The sequence below is a fragment of the Mauremys mutica genome, chromosome 8 (assembly GCF_020497125.1).
Source record: "Mauremys mutica isolate MM-2020 ecotype Southern chromosome 8, ASM2049712v1, whole genome shotgun sequence".
Classification (NCBI taxonomy): Eukaryota; Metazoa; Chordata; order Testudines; family Geoemydidae; genus Mauremys; species Mauremys mutica.
Window position 1 is genome coordinate 1900995 of NC_059079.1, and position 17089 is coordinate 1918083.

The 17089-nt window shown below is 55.5% G+C and overlaps 1 protein-coding gene across 2 annotated transcripts in view; it reads left to right on the forward strand.

Annotated features, from left to right (window-relative positions):
* The first annotated feature begins 240 nt into the window (after positions 1-240).
* Positions 241-17089, forward strand: part of IPO13 (importin 13) — a 59759-nt gene continuing 42910 nt past the window's right edge. The window contains exons 1-2 of one of the 2 annotated variants that reach the window (XM_045027008.1): positions 241-489; positions 14567-15303. In XM_045027008.1, coding sequence (XP_044882943.1) covers positions 427-489; positions 14567-15303 — 800 coding nt within the window. In that variant the 5' untranslated portion in view covers positions 241-426. The remainder of the gene's footprint in view (positions 490-14566; positions 15304-17089) is intronic. The other variant, XM_045027007.1, reaches the window with a different exon arrangement.

Here is a 17089-nt window from a genome sequence, read left to right on the forward strand (position 1 = left end):
TCGACCGGGCTGCGCCTGCGGGGAGGGGTGCCGGGCCAGGGGCCGGCGGCAAGGGCGAAGGGCGGAACCGGGCCTGCGGCAGCCAGCGCGGCGGAGCGGTAGGGCGGCGGGTCGGTTTGGGCCGGTCCGGTCAGGCAGCGCGGCGGGCAGACCCCGCCCGGCGCCCGGCCCCGCTGTCAGGCAGCCAGGGCAGCAGCGGGGCGCGAGCGCGGCGCCCGCAGGCCTCGGACCCCCCCGCCCCCTCGCGCGCCAGCCGAGCCGAGCCGGGAGGGAGGGACTGGCCGAGGGAGCGGCGCGGGGCAGGGCAGGGCGCGGACAGACCGACCCGCCTGGCGCCCGCAGCCATGGCGCTGCCGCCCCCCCCCGCGCCGGCCCGGGGCCGCTGCGGCGCTGCCCCCGCGACCCCCCCCCCCCCCCCCCGCAGCGATGGAGCGAAGGGGGCCGGCGGCGCCGCAGAGCCTGGACTTCACGGTGGAGAACGTGGAGCAGGTGAGCGGGGCTGGGCCCCCCGGTATCGCCCCCCCCGCGCTGTGTGCACCCCGGGAACCTGCCCCCCCCGCCCCCCGTATCGCCCTGCCCCCCCCGCGCTGTGTGTACCCCGGTATCGCCCTGCCCCCCCAGCGCTGTGTGTACCCCGGGAACCTGCCCCCCCGCCCCCCGTATCGCCCTGCCCCCCCCCGCGCTGTGTGCACCCCGGGAACCTGCCCCCCCCGTATCGCCCTGCCCCCCCCCGCGCTGTGTGCGCCCCGGGAACCTGCCCCCCCGCCCCCCGTATCGCCCGCCCCCCCCCCGCGCGGTGTGCACCCCGGGAACCTGCCCCCCCCGTATCGCCCTGCCCCCCCCCGCGCTGTGTGCGCCCCGGGAACCTGCCCCGCCGCCCCGTATCGCCCTGCCCCCCCCCGCGCTGTGTGTACCCCGGTATTGCCCCCCCGTATCGCCCGGCCCCCCCCCGCGCTGTGTGCGCCCCGGGAACCTGCCCCCTCCGCCCCCCGTATCGCCCTGCCCCCCCCGCGCTGTGTGTACCCCGGGAACCTGTCCCCTCCGCCGCCCGTATCGCCCTGCCCCCCCAGCGCTGTGTGTACCCCGGGAACCGGCCCCCTCCGCCCCCCGTATCGCCCTGCCCCCCCCGCGCTGTGTGTACCCCGGGAACCTGCCCCGCCGCCCCCCTTATCGCCCGGCCCCCCCCCGCGCTGTGTGCACCCCGGGAACCTGCCCCGCCGCCCCGTATCGCCCTGCCCCCCCCGCGCTGTGTGTACCCCGGTATCGCCCCCCTGCGCTGTGTGCGCCCCGGGAACCTGCCCCCTCCGCCCCCCGTATCGCCCTGCCCCCCCCGCGCTGTGTGTACCCCGGGAACCTGCCCCGCCGCCCCGTATCGCCCTGCCCCCCCCGCGCTGTGTGTACCCCGGTATCGCCCCCCTGCGCTGTGTGCGCCCCGGGAACCTGCCCCCCCGCCCCCCGTATCGCCCTGCCCCCCCCCGCGCTGTGTGCGCCCCGGGAACCTGCCCCCCCGCCCCCCGTATCGCCCTGCGCCCCCCCGCGCTGTGTGCGGCCCGGGACCCTGCCCCCCCCGCCCCCCGCATCGCCCTGCCCCCCCCGCGCTGTGTGCGCCCCGGGAACCTGCCCCCCCGCCCCCCGTATCGCCCTGCCCCCCCCGCGCTGTGTGCACCCCGGGAACCTGCCCCGCTGCCCCGTATCGCCCTGCCCCCCCCGCGCTGTGTGGTGCGCGGGTACCTGTCCCCTCCGCCCCCCGTAGCGCCCTGGCCCCCGCGCTGTGTGTACCCCGGGAACCTGCCCCCCCCGTATCGCCCTGCCCCCCCAGCGCTGTGTGTACCCTGGGAACCTGCCCCCCCCGTATCGCCCTGCCCCCCCCGCGCTGTGTGTACCCTGGTATCGCCCTGCCCCCCCCCAGCGCTGTGTCTGGCCGGGCTGGCTCTGCCCTGGTCACCTGGCTCCCCTGCCTCCCCAGTGCTGTATCTGCCTCCGGCACCTAGCTGGGCCCCACCCAAGCCTCACCCCTCGCCCCCAGACCTGTGACTGCCCTGGCACCCCAGCTAGGCCCTGCCATCCCTGCACATCACTCCCCCTGCACCTCTCCCCCCTGTGCTGTGACACCCTCCCCCCCAAGCTCTGCCCTGGGCACCCTGGCCCCGGGGTGTCCTTACCCCTGCTCCCCCAGCACTGCAGCTGCCCTGGCCCATCGCCCTGCAGCATCACCCTGTCCCCGCACTGTGACTGCTCTGGGCGTCCCGGCTGGGCCCCCCTGCCCTGGGGCATCACCCTACCCCATTGGCAGCTGGGGCTTGGCCTGGGCTTCCACCTGGCACAGGCCAGGGTGCTAGGGGTGATCCACAGCCTGCCTGTGCCTTGCCCAGCTGTCGCTGCTTGTGGCTGAGGTGGGCGGCTTGGGGATTCTGCTCCCCATGGAGGTGACTGCCTGTCAGTTTGAGGCAGGGTGGAGGAGCCTCGCCATGATGGCTGGCATCCCTGTGGATGGGTTTTTCTTTGGTTTTTGCTGCTATTGGGGTCAGTGACGAGAGCTGGTGCAGGTCAGCGGGTTTTATCCAGCCTTGGTGGTTTGCTCCTGCCTGTTTGCCTCACTTTGCCACTTCCCCTCGGGCTGTGAGCCCAGGGCCCTCTTTGGAGACAGCCCTTAAAGGTGACCTGCAAAGGGGACAAAGAACGTGGGCTTGTGCCCTTCCTTGCTGATGGACATACAGGGTTGGAAGGTATGTTTCTTCCCCTGCTTGTTTTGTACATTGGACATTCAGATGCTGTCTGGCATGCCAGTGAAATGACACTACAGGAGCCAACCTTCAGCCGCGGGGGGGCGGGGGTGTCATCATAACCTTCTGGAGAAAGGCCCTTTCAGTGAAAGATTCAGCATCTCCATCCTTCCAGTGCACATCTCTGAGGCCCCCTAAGGCCTCGTCTCTGCTAGGGTAATTGGTGCCCAGAATTCCCTGCTGGTGCTGCACTAATTGTAATCACAGTGATGGAAACTGGAATGCAGACACTGGTCAGGTGTCTTTTAAAGATGTCACCGTCTTCTGAGCAGGGTTGGTTGACATGCGGCTGATTTGCCCTGAGGAGCTGCTGTGGTGGGAGGATTTGAGAAAACCTCATAGCGCAACCTGTGAAGTAGATCAGGAGCATTCTCCCCATTTCACAGAGGAGGAGAATGGAGATCCAGTCCCAGAGCAGTCAAGTAACATGCCCGAGGTCAGTGGCAAAGCTAGCGGTAGAATTTGGGCGTCTAGTGTTTTGCTGAGAGATTCAAGTTATTTAAACTTTAATTTCTCTCTTCAAACCCCAAACTCAACAAAACAAAAACCCCTCCCAGGAGTTCTGGCTCCCAGTCCTCTGCTCTAGCCACTGGCACGAGCACCACTCCTCTCCCCGCACCGCAGCAACTCTTTGAGCAGAATGCTCCTCTTCTCTTCTGCCCACTTGCTCATGATGTTGGTGTGTATTTTGACTGACGAGGCTCCCAGCATTTCCTGCAAATAGGCCAAGGGGCCACGGACTAGTTACTTTCACCATCTCCTGCAATAGCAGTTCCCACACGGTCTTTTGATATTTTTTTGAGGGGTGGGGGAGAGAATAGGTTTTGTGACTAACTGGGTGATCCATGTGCTGCAAACCCTGCTCCCTTGTCACTGGATTCATGCCATTCTAGGGGTGGTGGGTAATGATAATACACACTTCCATCGTGCCTGTTGATAGTATTTGGGTGCGGTAATAGTCTGTTCGTTATGCAACAGCCCAGTGGGCTATCAAGAAAACAACTTTGGTAGCCTGCCACCCCCGTGCCTACAGAGGGGTCAGATGAGCAGACTTGTGTGTATAATCATAGAATTGTAGGCCTGGAAGAGACCTCGAGAGGTCTTCTAGTCCAGTCCCCTGCACTCATAGCATGACTAAGTATTATCTAGACCATTCCTGACAGGTTGTCAAGGTTTCTCCCCTACTCTGAACTTTAGGGTACAGATGTGGGGACCTGCATGGACACTTCTAAGCTTAATTACTAGCTTAGATCTGGTAACACTGTCACCATCCAGAAATTTCAGTGTCTGGATCACTTTCTGTCCCCCCCAAAATCTTCCCCTCCCTGGGCAGCCTTGAGAGGCTTTTTCACCAAGTTCCTGGAGAACACCGATCCAACCCCTTGGATCTTAACACAAGGAGAATTTAACAATTCTCCCTCCCTTCCCCCACCAATTCCTGGTGAGTCCAGATCCAATCCCCTTGGATCTTAACACAAGGGAAAAAATCTATCAGGTTCTTAAAAAGAAAGCTTTTAATTAAAGAAAGGTAAAAAAAATCAGGATGGAAAATACTTTACAGGGTAATCAAATTTATATAGTCCAGAGGAACCCCCTTCTAGCCTTAGGTTCAAAGTTACAGCAAACAGAGGTAAAAATCCTCTCAGCAAAAAAGGAACATTTACAAGTTGAGAAACAAAAATAAGACTAACATGCTTTGCCTGGCTGTTACTTACAAGTTTGAAACATGAGAGACTGATTCAGAAAGATTTGGAGAGCCTGGATTGATGTCTGGTCCCTCTTAGACCCAAGAGCGAACAACCCCCAAAACAAAGAGCACAAACAAAAGACTTCCCTCCACCAAGATTTGAAAGTATCTTGTCCCCTTATTGGTCCTCTGGTCAGGTGTCAGCCAGGTTTACTGAGCTTCTTAACCCTTTACAGGTAAAAGAGACATTAACCCTTAACTATCTGTTTATGACACAGGTGATTGTCTAACCTGCTCTTAAAAATCCCCGGTGATGGAGATTCCACAACCTCCCTAGGCAATTTATTCCAGTGCTTAACCACCCTGACAGTTAGGAAGTTTTTCCTAATGTCCAACCTAAACCTCCCTTGCTGCAATTTAAGCCCATTGCTCCTTGTCTTATCAGAGGTTAAGGAGAACAATTTTCCCCTTCTTCCTTGTAACAACCTTTTATGTACTTGAAACTGTTATCATGTCCCCCACCCCTAGCTCCCCAGTCTTCTTTTCTCCAGACTAAACAATCCGAGTTTTTTTCAATCTTCCCTCATAGCTCATGTTTTCTAGACCTTTACTCATTTTTGTTGCTCTTCTTTGGACTTTCTCCAATTTGTCATCATCTTTCCTGAAATGTGGTGTCCAGAACTGGACACTATACTCTAGCTGAGGCCTAATCAGTGCAGAGTAGAGCGGAAAAATTACTACTTTTGTCTGGCTTACAACACTGCTGCCTAATGCATCCCACCATGATGTTTGCTATTTTTGCAACCATGTTACACTGTTGACTCATATTTAGCTTGTGGTCCACCATGACCCCCAGATTCCTTCTGTAGTAACATAGTCCTCACTTATACAGGACACTTCATCTGAGGATGTTAAAGCACTTTACAAACGTGAATTAATCGTCAGTCTCTGCAGAGAAAATAAACCCTGTATAAAGAGAGAGATGGTGATGTGGCTGGCCTCAGATTATACAGCGCCAGAGCTGGGAGTAGAACCCAGGTATCCAAGACCTGTGTTTGTGCAGTGCCTAGCACTGTGGGCTCCTGGTCCATTATTCAGGCACCTGGATGCTATGGTAATATAAAGAATAATTAACAATAATCTCTCCTCTGCTGTAGAAACAAAAGGGCACTGGCAATTAGTTTTAGGCACAGTTATGTTTTTTAAAAGGCTTTTCAACAGAATAGAAATATTGTTAAGACTGAGTGTTCTACAATGTCAGTGAAAAGAGGGTTCTGGTTGCACATGTTCTCCGGAAGGGTTGGGGACACCGTGTGCTAAATCACTGTGGATCACACTAGAGCCTGGAGACCCCCAACCGTGGGGGGCAGTGTCAAGCATTGGGTCAAGCACTGGACAAATACACGCAAGAGGGGAATCTTACAACCCGCTATGGGGCAAAATAATGATTCATAGATTCATAGACTCTAGGACTGGCAGGGATCTCGAGAGGTCATCGAGTCCAGTCCCCTGCCCTCATGGCAGGACCAAATACTGTCTAGACCAGGGGTCCCCAACCTTTTTGGGTCCAGGGACCGGTTTCGTTTGCCGGACCCTCCGCAGGCGTGCCTGCGGGAGGTCCAGCTGAGCCGCGGGACGAGCGCTCCCTCCGCAGTCGTGCCTGCGGGAGGTCCGCTGCTCCCGGGGCTCAGCTGGAGCTTCCGCAGGCATGCCTGCGGAAGCTGCACTGGGTCGGTTCGCGGCCCGGTTTCTAAGAGGCCGCGGACCGGGGGTTGGGGACCCCTGGTCTAGACCATCCCGGATAGAAATTTATTTAACCTACTCTTAAATATCTCCAGAGATGGAGGTTCCACAACCTCCCTAGGCAGTTTATTCCAGTGTTTAACCACCCTGACAGTTATGAACTTTTTCCTAATGTCCAACCTAAATTACAGGCAAGGAGCAGTTCTAGAGGGGATGTGGTAGAGGGTGTAAGAAGTGATGACGGGGCTGGAGGTGGTGGGGAGGTACTCCCTACCATCTGTCATGAGAACAAGGGTCAGCCAATTCCAATGAAAGATGACAAATGGAAAATCGAATAAAAGAAATAGTTTATGTAATTAACTTGTGGAACTCATTGCTACAAGGGAACATTGAGATCAGGAGCTTAGTAGGATTAAGAAAAACTATTGGACGTGCATATGGATAATAGAGCATCCATAAATACAACTTTTCTGATGGGAAGTGTGTGTGTGTTGTGGGAGGTGCCAAGCAGTCAGGTCATTCCCTACTTGCCCAGTAGGTGGTTTCTTGTGCCTTCTGCTGAAGCATCTGGCCCTGACCACATCTGGAGACAGGACACTGGCATAACCAGACCATGGGTTTGATTGGGTGTGGTGGCTGCTCTGTTCCTGAGAGACTGCAGTTGTTTGTAACAACTATATTATACACTAGCCATGAGCACAGCGAGATTGATCAGTCATTCAGGTAGTAGGTAATATTTTTTATTTGCCCCTTCTGGCCACTGGCTTAACCCTTGTCTGGAGCTAGAGAGCCAGAAGGTGAAGCTGACCTGTCTGTTGTTGCTGTCTGACACAAATTAAACATGGTGAAAATGATGGACAGGAAGTGGGAGCTGAGTGGCCCGGTGAACAGGTGTTCTTCAGGACATTGTTACAAAGACCCAAGGCTGAGGAGGGGGACGGACCTGGTTCTGTTTGGGGCTTGAGCACCCCATTTTCTACTTGCCTCTGGTGGGGTCCTACACCAGCAGCTCTGCAGAACTTAAGCTTTCATTGTCAGAAAATCAACCTGTTTCTAGCTCTTACAATTATGAAGAGCTTTCAGAGTGTGACTGATAAGGTGAGATCTGCCTGAGCCTGCAGCCAGCCAGCCGCAGTGCCTCTGCTACTGCTCAAGGCTCTCCTAAGCAGTGGCAGAGTAAAATGAAACAGGGTGTGGTCAGTTGCATTGATGCTATATAGAATCTAGTGGGCATGCTCCTGCTGCTTCCCGGAAAAGCTCTGAGCAGCATCAAGGCCAGCCAGGCATTTGAGTTAACCATGGAGTCGCGGACAACACACAAATGACTGCTGGTGAAGGCAGAGTAGCAGAGAACTTTCCTTCCAGCAGCCAAAAGGCTCTGGTGCTTGCTTTGAGGGGTGAGGGGAGTGATACAGAGGTTCTCTTTCACAGTCATATCTCTGGGATGGACGAGCTTAAAATGGATTGGATGTGCACTCTCCAGGGGCTGCTTCAACAGATGGATCCAGTCGCAAGCTCCAGAGACAGCCAGTGGGAATCCCAGTATCCTCCTCTTTCCCAGAAAAAGAGAGATACTGGTTTTCTCACCAAGGCATTGCCTGTGGGCACCTCGTTCATGTTTGTCCCGGGTCTGTGTTTGGAAGGCTTACTCCTCTGCTTTGTAGGTGGCAGTGGTCAGGACTCTAATCCCATCTCTGACACTGCCATCCTTTGTGCCTTGGGTGTCCCAGGTCCACCCATCTACAAAGCGGGGACAATGCCCCTGGGAAGGGTGTGGGGCTGGTAGTTAGGATTAGTGAATCTCTGCAAAGTGCTCTATAAACACCGAGCTCTGCAGTCTCATCTGCATATGTTCTAGTCTACTGGATCATTCTGCTCCTGAATTTTCCCCCAAGGGCGCACGCAGACAGAGACGGCTCTTTTGTTTGCGCCAACAATAGAACAAATGTTGGCTTTCTGAAAGGTCAGTGGCACTCCGGGTGGTGATTAGCCCAGCATGTGCTGGGTGAGGTGCTGTGTGCGGAAATGGAGCTCTCCCTGCTGCTCTGGAATGAAGCTCCCTGCAATCTGGGAGTAGGTGAATGTGCTCACTTGGATCCGCTGCTTCCCTTCCCCCAGCCTGCCTGAGCCTTCCCCTTTGCAGGCCTGGCAATCTCAATGTTGTGCTTTCCTGTAGCTGCAGCTCTGTGCTGGGTGGGCTCAGAACTGCTGGCGAGCTGTTCTGGGTGAGGGGCTTGACAATTTGGGGGTGTGGCCCTGTTGGTGGGGGTGGGGTTTCAGGGGCACAGCCCCAATATAATGAGTCGATGTCTGATCCGGGCAGTGAATAAGAATTAAAGGCAACTCTGGAGACATGGGGCTGGAATCACTTAGTGCAGTGTAAGCAAAGCCCTGGGGTTCAAAAGCCCTTTGCAGTGACAGCACGGAAATCTCCTGCATCTCTGCTTTTCCAGAGCAGGGTTTTAGACTATTCCAAGACGAACTGAGTGAAAAATTGGCTCTTGCTGGGGGCTGGACTCCTGGGAGGGCTACTGGGGGAGCAGCTTTGTCAGTTGATTCTAATGAATAGACAGCGCTTCTACCGGGCTGGGTTTTCTCTGCCGTTTGAGTTTTAGGGCAGCTCTAGTAATGACATCCAACAGGTCTAGAAATGGGAGGTTCTGACTCCCATCTGGGTCAGGTTAATGCAAACACTGGTGCTTGGAATATGAATGGCCTGAGAGAATTGGGAATGGATTATGGAGCCTTTCATCTCCAGGCCATGAGATCTAAGCCAGACCCGAGTAATGGTGGAAGGTGGTTATACACTGATTGTTTGGTGGGGTGGCCTCCATCCAGACAAGTGGCTGCAATTTAAACACTTTACTGGCGTCTCAGCAGAGCCCAGGGATAAGTCGGAAATCGTCTTTTGCCTGTATAGGGGGCTGGTGCACTTGCGGTCTGTGCTGCACTTGCTCTGTGGATATTCAGGGTCTGTGGTGTGTGAATCCAGCACCTTTTGCTTGCATGAAACTGCCAAAGAGAGAGAAAACAGTGGTGGGGAAGGTGGGGCTGTGAGGGTTTCCTAGGCACGGCAGGCATGGGCTCGGCCAGGTCTCCCTTTCACCATCCTGCTGGTGCCATTGATTTAACCTGAAAGCTCACTGCCAACAGCTAAGAAGCAGGTAATGCTACTGGTTCCCAAGACAGTGCCAAGTGCTGCACCCACCCCAGGTGCCTGGGAGCTCTTTGGAGCCATATTGAAATCTTGCTCTGGTCTCTGTGCTGAGCTCCTTCCTGGCAGACAGGAGGGGAGAGGCCCCATCTCTGGCTGATGAGGCTCAGGAAGGTTTTCCTTGTTGTCAGAGGGTCTCCCAGCCCCAGCTCCTGGGCTCTAGAACTTCATTGCTTTCTTAAGCCAGGCTTTACAGGCAGAAGCTGCACTGGCTTAAGTTAAATCATTTAAAAAAGCAAATGACTTAGAATCACAGACTATCAGGGTTGGAAGGGACCTCAGGAGGTATCTAGTCCAACCCCCTGCTCAAAGCAGGACCAATCCCTAGACAGATTTTTGCCCCAGATCCTTAAATGGTCCCCTCAAGGATTGAACTCATAACCCTGAATTGTCCCTGAAAGTGACAGTGCTGTTGGAAAGAAGCACAGTGTGCACAGATGCTGAGGAAGCTCCTCTCACCGTCAGCCCTCTGCTGAGGCTGCTTGGTCCAGATCCGCGGCCTCCCTGCTGTTCCAGTCCTGTGCTCCCTTGCAGCTCTGCTGGTGCACCTATGCCATGCAGGTGTTTTCCTATCCTCCCCATACTGCTGCAATAGGGCGGGCTATTGCTGCTGTAATTATCCTCCCTCTTCCCCTCCACCGCAGAAATAACCAAGCCTAATGCCATCGCCTCTGCATGGTCCATTGAGGCTTCAGGCGCCCCCAGGCCTAACCTGCCATCGCTGAGTTGGGAATGATCTGCCTGAGGAGTAACTGGCTTGGCTGGAGGCCCCCCAGTGTGTGGTGTAGGGAAGGGACGATGTGGTTACTGCAGGATTGGCCCAGTGTCATTGACAAGGCCAGTGTCACCCCACCTTCCACCCAGGGGAGGCAGTGCTGGCTGCCAGCGACCCTGCAGGATCACTGGGCCTCTGCTGGAGGGGAGCAGCAGGCTGCCCATGTGGTCTGGAAGAGAATGGGCTTGTCCATGGGGAGTCCTAAGAAGGCTTGTCCCCAGTGACTGTGCTTGGTGAGGAATGAGCTGGGAATTTCCATTTTGTGCCCTGTGTTTCACTGCCTGCTCTCGTTAGGGATACTCTGCGTTCAGCCTATCCAGTCGTGGCAAGGGGAAGGTGGTTGGCTTTTCCTGGGGGGCCTGGAGCTCTGGTTGCTTGGTGTAGCCATGGTTTCCGTTGCTTGGTGGCAGTAGGCAGGGCTGACGCAAGGATAGGATGCTGGCTGCGTAGGTCTGCCTTTGGCCCGTGGGAAAGGAGCATCTTCTGCAGGAGACAACCCAAGAATGATTCCTTCTGGAAATAGCAGCATGATGGCTAGTGCTAGCCAACAGTGCCCTCCTTTAGAGGGGCAGCCCCCACTGTCTTTGCTTTGTGGGGCTGCCAGTGCTAGGTTGCTGGGGCCATGCCCTGCATACAGGCACTGTGCTCCTGAATTCGCTGCCTGGTGTCTTCCAGGCCTGCTTCACAGGCCTTGCACCAGCCCCTGTATTGTCTCTGTTTGCTCGGGAGATGCGCATCTTGCTTTCATGAGGCTCCTGGGGGACAGCAGGCTAGTGTGCGAACATACAGTGCGTTCCCGGTACGTGGGGTGCAGGCCCGACACCGTACCTTACCCCCTACTGCAGGGAGCTGAGAATTTCTGACTTCTCCTATCAGCCCTCCGACTCCACTGACGGTCTTGTCTGGGCACCCACCTCTGGCGAGCTGGCAGCCCCAGTCTTATTTATTTACCTAGAGTGCTGTCAGGGAGACAAATGGCTATTTTTTCCCCTCTGTGCAGAAGCTCAGAGGAGGCCAAGAAAGGGAGGGGAGGGCTCCAGGGATGCCAGGTCTCTGGCAGGTTCCGACGCTCCCTTTTTTAAATACTAGTACTAGGATGAAAGCTCTAAAGCTGTCAGCTGGCACTCAGGCTCCTGGGGCTTGCTTGTTACTCCTTCCCCTGCCCCGCAACATAACCAGATTAAAAGCCCTGAGCTGTCTCTAGTGGGCACCTGCCCTGTCACAATGGGAGGCTTGTCGGAGTTCCCAGGTGGCTGCCACGCCGTGCAGGTAGCTAGGACCTTACCAAAGCTTCATGCACAGCATTGTAGAGCAGAGAGACTGACAGCAGGCTTACCTTACTTTCACTCCAGCGGAGTTCTGAGATGTTGGAGAAACCTCATCCTCTGGCCGAGGGCATGCCAGGCAGGCCTGGCTGTTTACAAGGTCTAAGGTTACCTGGTGAGCTGTGGAGAGACACACAAACACTGGGCGGGTCAGAATCCACAAAGCCCTCCCTGGAGCTGTCACTCTCCTGCCCCCCTCCGCTGCACTGAGTTTCATTCCTTTTTCTTTCGCTGGCATCAGACTAACGTGCTTGTCTCCTATCACCAGCGCTTCATTGTGGAGCCGAAGCCATGGTCCAGCAGGACTGAAGCAGCCTGGAGTGACAGTCAAACAGCAGCAGGTGCCAACACTTGCCTCTCAAGAGCCCTGGCATGAGAACTTTGCAGTGACCGTGTCTTCTCTGCCTGGGGGCATGGGCACGCATGCACTCGGGGAGCGTTCTGTAGAGCACAGGTAGCCCTGACGCGTGCTCTCCCAGCGCGGCACGCCCTGGGTAATACCTGCTGGGGTAGGGAGAGAGCACTGCGGCACCCAGTGTAAGAAACTGGATCAGATTAGACCAGATTTCAGTAGGTGCCAGTCCCAGTGGATCTGCTAGCTGGATTTCTCACTGGCATGCTGCAGGCAGTGACAGATTCCGGGCACAAATGCAGCCAGTCAGAACACTCCACATCAAACCTGAATCAGCAAGCCCCAGCGCAAACACATCGTCTTGTCTCTAGCTGCCTCCCTGTTTGATTTCTTAATGCAAGTTCTTTTTCATAACAGGAGTGAGGTTCTCCGGGCAGCACATTGTTGGGTGAGGGCTGTGCTTCTCAGGAGGCTCCTAGCTGCTCTAGCTAGATGTGTAACGCTATGTGGAGAGGATGGGCAGGGGACATGCTCAAGCACTCAAACGTCAGGAAGTTCCAGTGGCAAAGTCAATAGTGCACCCTTAACTCTCCCCCCTTACATCTGGTTACCACTGCTTCCCAAATACTGCAATATAACATAGACACGTGTCTTGCCTTCGCCTTGCGGGAGGGAGCTCTAGTCCTAGCTTTCATTTTGTGCACTCACATTTTGCTCAGTGTCACAGTGTGCTAGCCAGGCGTAGATTTAGACTGCGTGCTAAGGTCTTCTCTGTATAACGCAGGTACAGTATTTTAATAGTTTACACTGCAATCTGGCTGGTCAGCAAGCACCAGGCTCTGTGTGCTCAGAGCCAGTGGCAGGATCAGGTTCTAGTCAGCAACTCTTTAATCAGCATCCACTGTCACCTTCTAGTCTGAGCTCAGAGAATGAGCTTGCAGCTGCATTAGCTTCGTAGTTGGGTGGGCTGTATGTGGCAGCACATTTTCACCAGTAGTCTGCCATGTTGTACTTAATGTGTAATGTTGTGTAAGAATTGTTTACTGTGTGCTTGTCACTTAAATGACTTTAATGGACACTGTTTGACATACACGCAGGAGTTCACTGTACTACAAATTGCTGCACCCAAGCTTGTAGATAAAACGGCATGATACCTTTGTATTTTATTTGAGAAACTGTATGATTGAGTAATCACAGACTCTGCTGTAATGCATAATGGTGCATGCAAAGGGGTAGAGTTAGGGTTATATGTTCAGCCTTATCGTTGGCATCTCCTGACAATTATTATTCGACACTTGTAATGCAGTAGCACCTAACGGTCATGACCAGGTTGGGTCCCATTGTGCCAGGAGCTGTACAGATGTGATGGTCCCTTAGCAGAGTACTCACCAGGTTTTCCACACTGCTTGATGTGAGATTTTTTTTAAATCCCCTGATATAGAAGTACTCAGCAGGACCCCTCGGACTGGCCTGACTCTCACACTTTGGGATGGCACAGGAGAGAGCTCCTCTCCTGCAAGCCTGGTACAGCTTCTTCCTTGCAAAGGGCACTGTGGCAGCAAAGAAAATGATTTATTTTTTTTACTGCAGGGAGCTGAGTTCTAGTCAATCAATCCTGGTTTCATGCTATCCCTCTTGCTTCCCCCACTTCTCCCTCCCGGGGTTCTGCAGCCTCCCAGAATCCTGCTGCCTGCTTTCTTGCCCAGACTCCATCCGCTCCAGTCCCAGCTGGGACCTCGTTCATTTCAGTATTGCTGTCTGTAGTCTTAAGGCTCTGCGTGGGCTTCCGCCAGCCAGCCTCTCAGGACAAGTCTCTCCCTTCCCCCCTGCTTTCCTTGCTCACTCTTCACTGAGGACAACCCTCTTCTGCGTCTGCACATGCATCCCATCGGAGGTGCAAGAGCCTCCTCCTCGGCATCTCCTGCCATCTGGAACAGCCTCCCTGTATGTCTCTCGGAAACTCTCTCCTATTTTCTCCCCTTCACAAATGTTTAAAAACACCTTCATTGTGTAAACCTCTTCCTGTATCCCCCCTCCTGCTACTGCCTTAAAAACAGATGCCCTAGAGACCATGTCTTCACCCTGCCGTTTTCTGTAATGTATCTGCCATGCTTCCGTGCTGTCTGATCTCATGCTGGGAAGTGGGGAGGTTTGGTCAGGAGGGTTTACCTCCTCTCTGAGGCACGAGAGCCCCACGGGAATTCCATAGGCTTTTGAGGCTGGGGGTGACCTCTGAGGCCCAAACAGAGGAGGGGGTGTTATGCTGTTTCTTGACAAGCAGCAAATGACAGTGATGAGTCAGAAACGAAGCTGAGCCTGTTAGCGTCATGGTCCAGACTAAGTGAAGGGTAGAATGGGAACAAACTGACTCAGCGGTGAGCACAGACGTGTAAGAGAAGAAAACGTTTTTAGCATTTGGGGATGCGAGGAGAATGGTAACTTCTCTGCAGCTCTTCCCCCCCCCCCCCCCCGGTGCTGTGGTACAGTCCTGTGAAGCAGGTTGCTTAAATCAGCTGTTCTAATCCAAGACATGGGAAGTGGGGTGGTGTCTTTGGAGACCTAATGACCAAGTGCTTGGAGAGCTGGTTTGGGGGCCTGTCCCTTGTGCTGTTGACTGGCCCTTGGGCTGAGGGTGAGCCATGGCCCAGCCCTGCTCCAGTTCCAATATGCTTTTCTCTCTCTTCCAGGCACTCCATCAGTTGTATTACGACCCAAATATTGAGAACAAGAACCTGGCTCAGAAATGGCTGATGCAGGCACAGGTCTCACCCCAGGCATGGCACTTCAGCTGGCTCCTCCTCAATCTGGACAAGGTGCCAGAGATCCAGTACTTTGGGGCCAGCGCCCTCCACATCAAGATCTCCCGCTACTGGAACGACATCCCTGCCGACCAGTACGAGAGCCTCAAGTCACAACTCTTCAGCCAGATCACCCGCTTTGCCAGTGGCTCCAAGATAGTGCTTACCCGGCTCTGTGTGGCGCTGGCCTCGCTGGCACTCAGCATGATGCCTGACGCCTGGCCCTGTGCTGTGGCGGACATGGTACGCATGTTCCAGGCAGAGGACTCCAATGTGGATGGACGGGCACGCTGCCTGGCACTCCTGGAACTGCTGACAGTACTGCCTGAGGAGTTCCAGACTAGCCGCCTGCCTCAGTACCGCAAGGGGCAGGTGCGCAGCGTGCTGGCCCAGGAGTGCAGCTCTGTCTTCCCTTTGCTGGAGCAGCTGCTGCAGCAGCAGGACTCCCCAGGTTTCATCAAGCAGAAGGTGCTGAAGTGTTTCTCCAGCTGGGTGCAGCTGGAGATCCCGCTAATGGACTGCGAGAACCTGATCCAGGCAGCCTTCACCTCCCTGCAGGACCCGGAGCTCTTCGACACGGCTGTGGAGGCCATCGTCAATGCCATTTCCCAGCCGGATGCCCAGAGGTAAGAGCGGCATTCCCCATTCCCTGCTCAGGCTGTGTCGTTTGAGCCTGCAGTGATGGCCTGGTCCCCTTGGATGAGAGTGGAGGGGAAGCCTCGGGATTGTGGCTTACTGAGCTGGCTGCGGGTGGAGGGATGATAGTGATGGTGCATGTGGGCATAGGAGACTGGGAGAGGGGAAGAGAAGCCCCGGCCTTGAGGGTTTCAATGCGATGCTAGTCTGTCTGGGTGACTTCTTCCCCTGCCTTACCCACAGACCCAGGAGGTCAGGGCTGCCAGTTCTCTACATACATGTTACTGCTCCTGTCCATCCCACTGCAGGCTGCCCAGGTGCCCGCACGCTGAGCTGGCTCAGGCTGGAGAAGGGGGACATGGTTAGCCATTTAGTCTCCCTAGTGACTGGAGAGCAGGGCCTTGAATGCCATGGGTGCTGTTCAGAGGCCCCTTGCCACTGACCCATGAGCTCCTCTGCAGACTCCTGCTCTGTCAGACTCTCTGTCTGGGGCTCTCTCTGAGGGGCAGCAGCTGCCAGCTCTCAGTTCTCTGAAGAGCCCTCAGGAAGTAGATGCTACGCAGCTCTGCCCCTCTTCTCTCCTGTGGACAGGGTTTCCTGTTGTCACGGTGTCTGAGGAATGAAACACCTGGCTGAGAAACAGATGGCTCAGCTCAGTCCAGGGAGACCCCGCTCGGCTGCACTGCAGACACTGGGCAGCCAAAGAGCATATTTCATGTAGGCTTGTCTCCTCTCTCCGTGTCCCTAGCTTCTTTGTACGTCCAAGGTGTGTCGATTCCCCTTTGATCTTGGCTGTGACTCTCCCTGGAGAGCAGAGCCGTGAGACGGCAAGGGCTAGGGGAGAGTCCCCCTTGGACCATGGCTCCCGAGCCCCTAATTAGGCCGTATCTGAGCAGCAACCATCCTCCAGGCCGTGGCACTGATGCCCACAAAATGGAGAGTACATGGGTCTCATCGGTCATGTTCCCGCTTCATTGCTTACCACCTCTCCCCATTTTCCCTGGGAGGAGAAGGGCTGAATTAGGGATCTGGGTGAGCTAGGTGCTGCTGTGCATCAAGCTATGACTCTTCCGCAGGAGTCTGAAGAACTGCCGGGAATCCCAGTGTTGGTGCATAGGCTGATTCTAGGCAGACGTTGCTGAAGTCAAGGCCATGGTTCACTGGGTCCTCTAAGATACAGGTGCTGCTTCTGGAGACTAAAGATCCCAGCATGCATTGTAGCCTGATTGATTGGCTCGTGATGGAGCATTGCTTCCTGGAAGCTGTAGTCTCCTTTACCAGTGGGAATTGGCCTCAAGGCTGGGACTAGAACGCAGGAGTTCCTGGTTCCCAGCCTCCTGCTCGGTCCGCTGGACTCTGCACTCTGACCTGTCCCCCCTGGAGCGGGCAGGGACTCTAATTCTCCTCTCCCATGGTGTGCAGGGATGAGGATACTCAGGCTTTGGGCGCACTGAGTGTATGTTATCACCTACGAATGTGTAAAGCACCTTGCACTGAACACTATGGAATGAGCGCAAACCTGACCGTCCAGTTCAGCATTCATCGTTCTAGGGCTGCCGCGGCAGGAAAACAGAGATGGGACGTGCCGTCAGCACAGACTCGGTGCCAGGCACTGCGCAGCACAGATCTCCAGGGGGAGGGAATACCACCAGAGGGGCAACGTGAGGCATCAGGCCTTGCTCTGAGACATTGTTCTGAGCTGGCAGCTACTCAGGAGAGGGATTTACACAGTGCTGAGCGCGCAGTCAGTAAGGTGTGATAATGAATGGTGAGGGG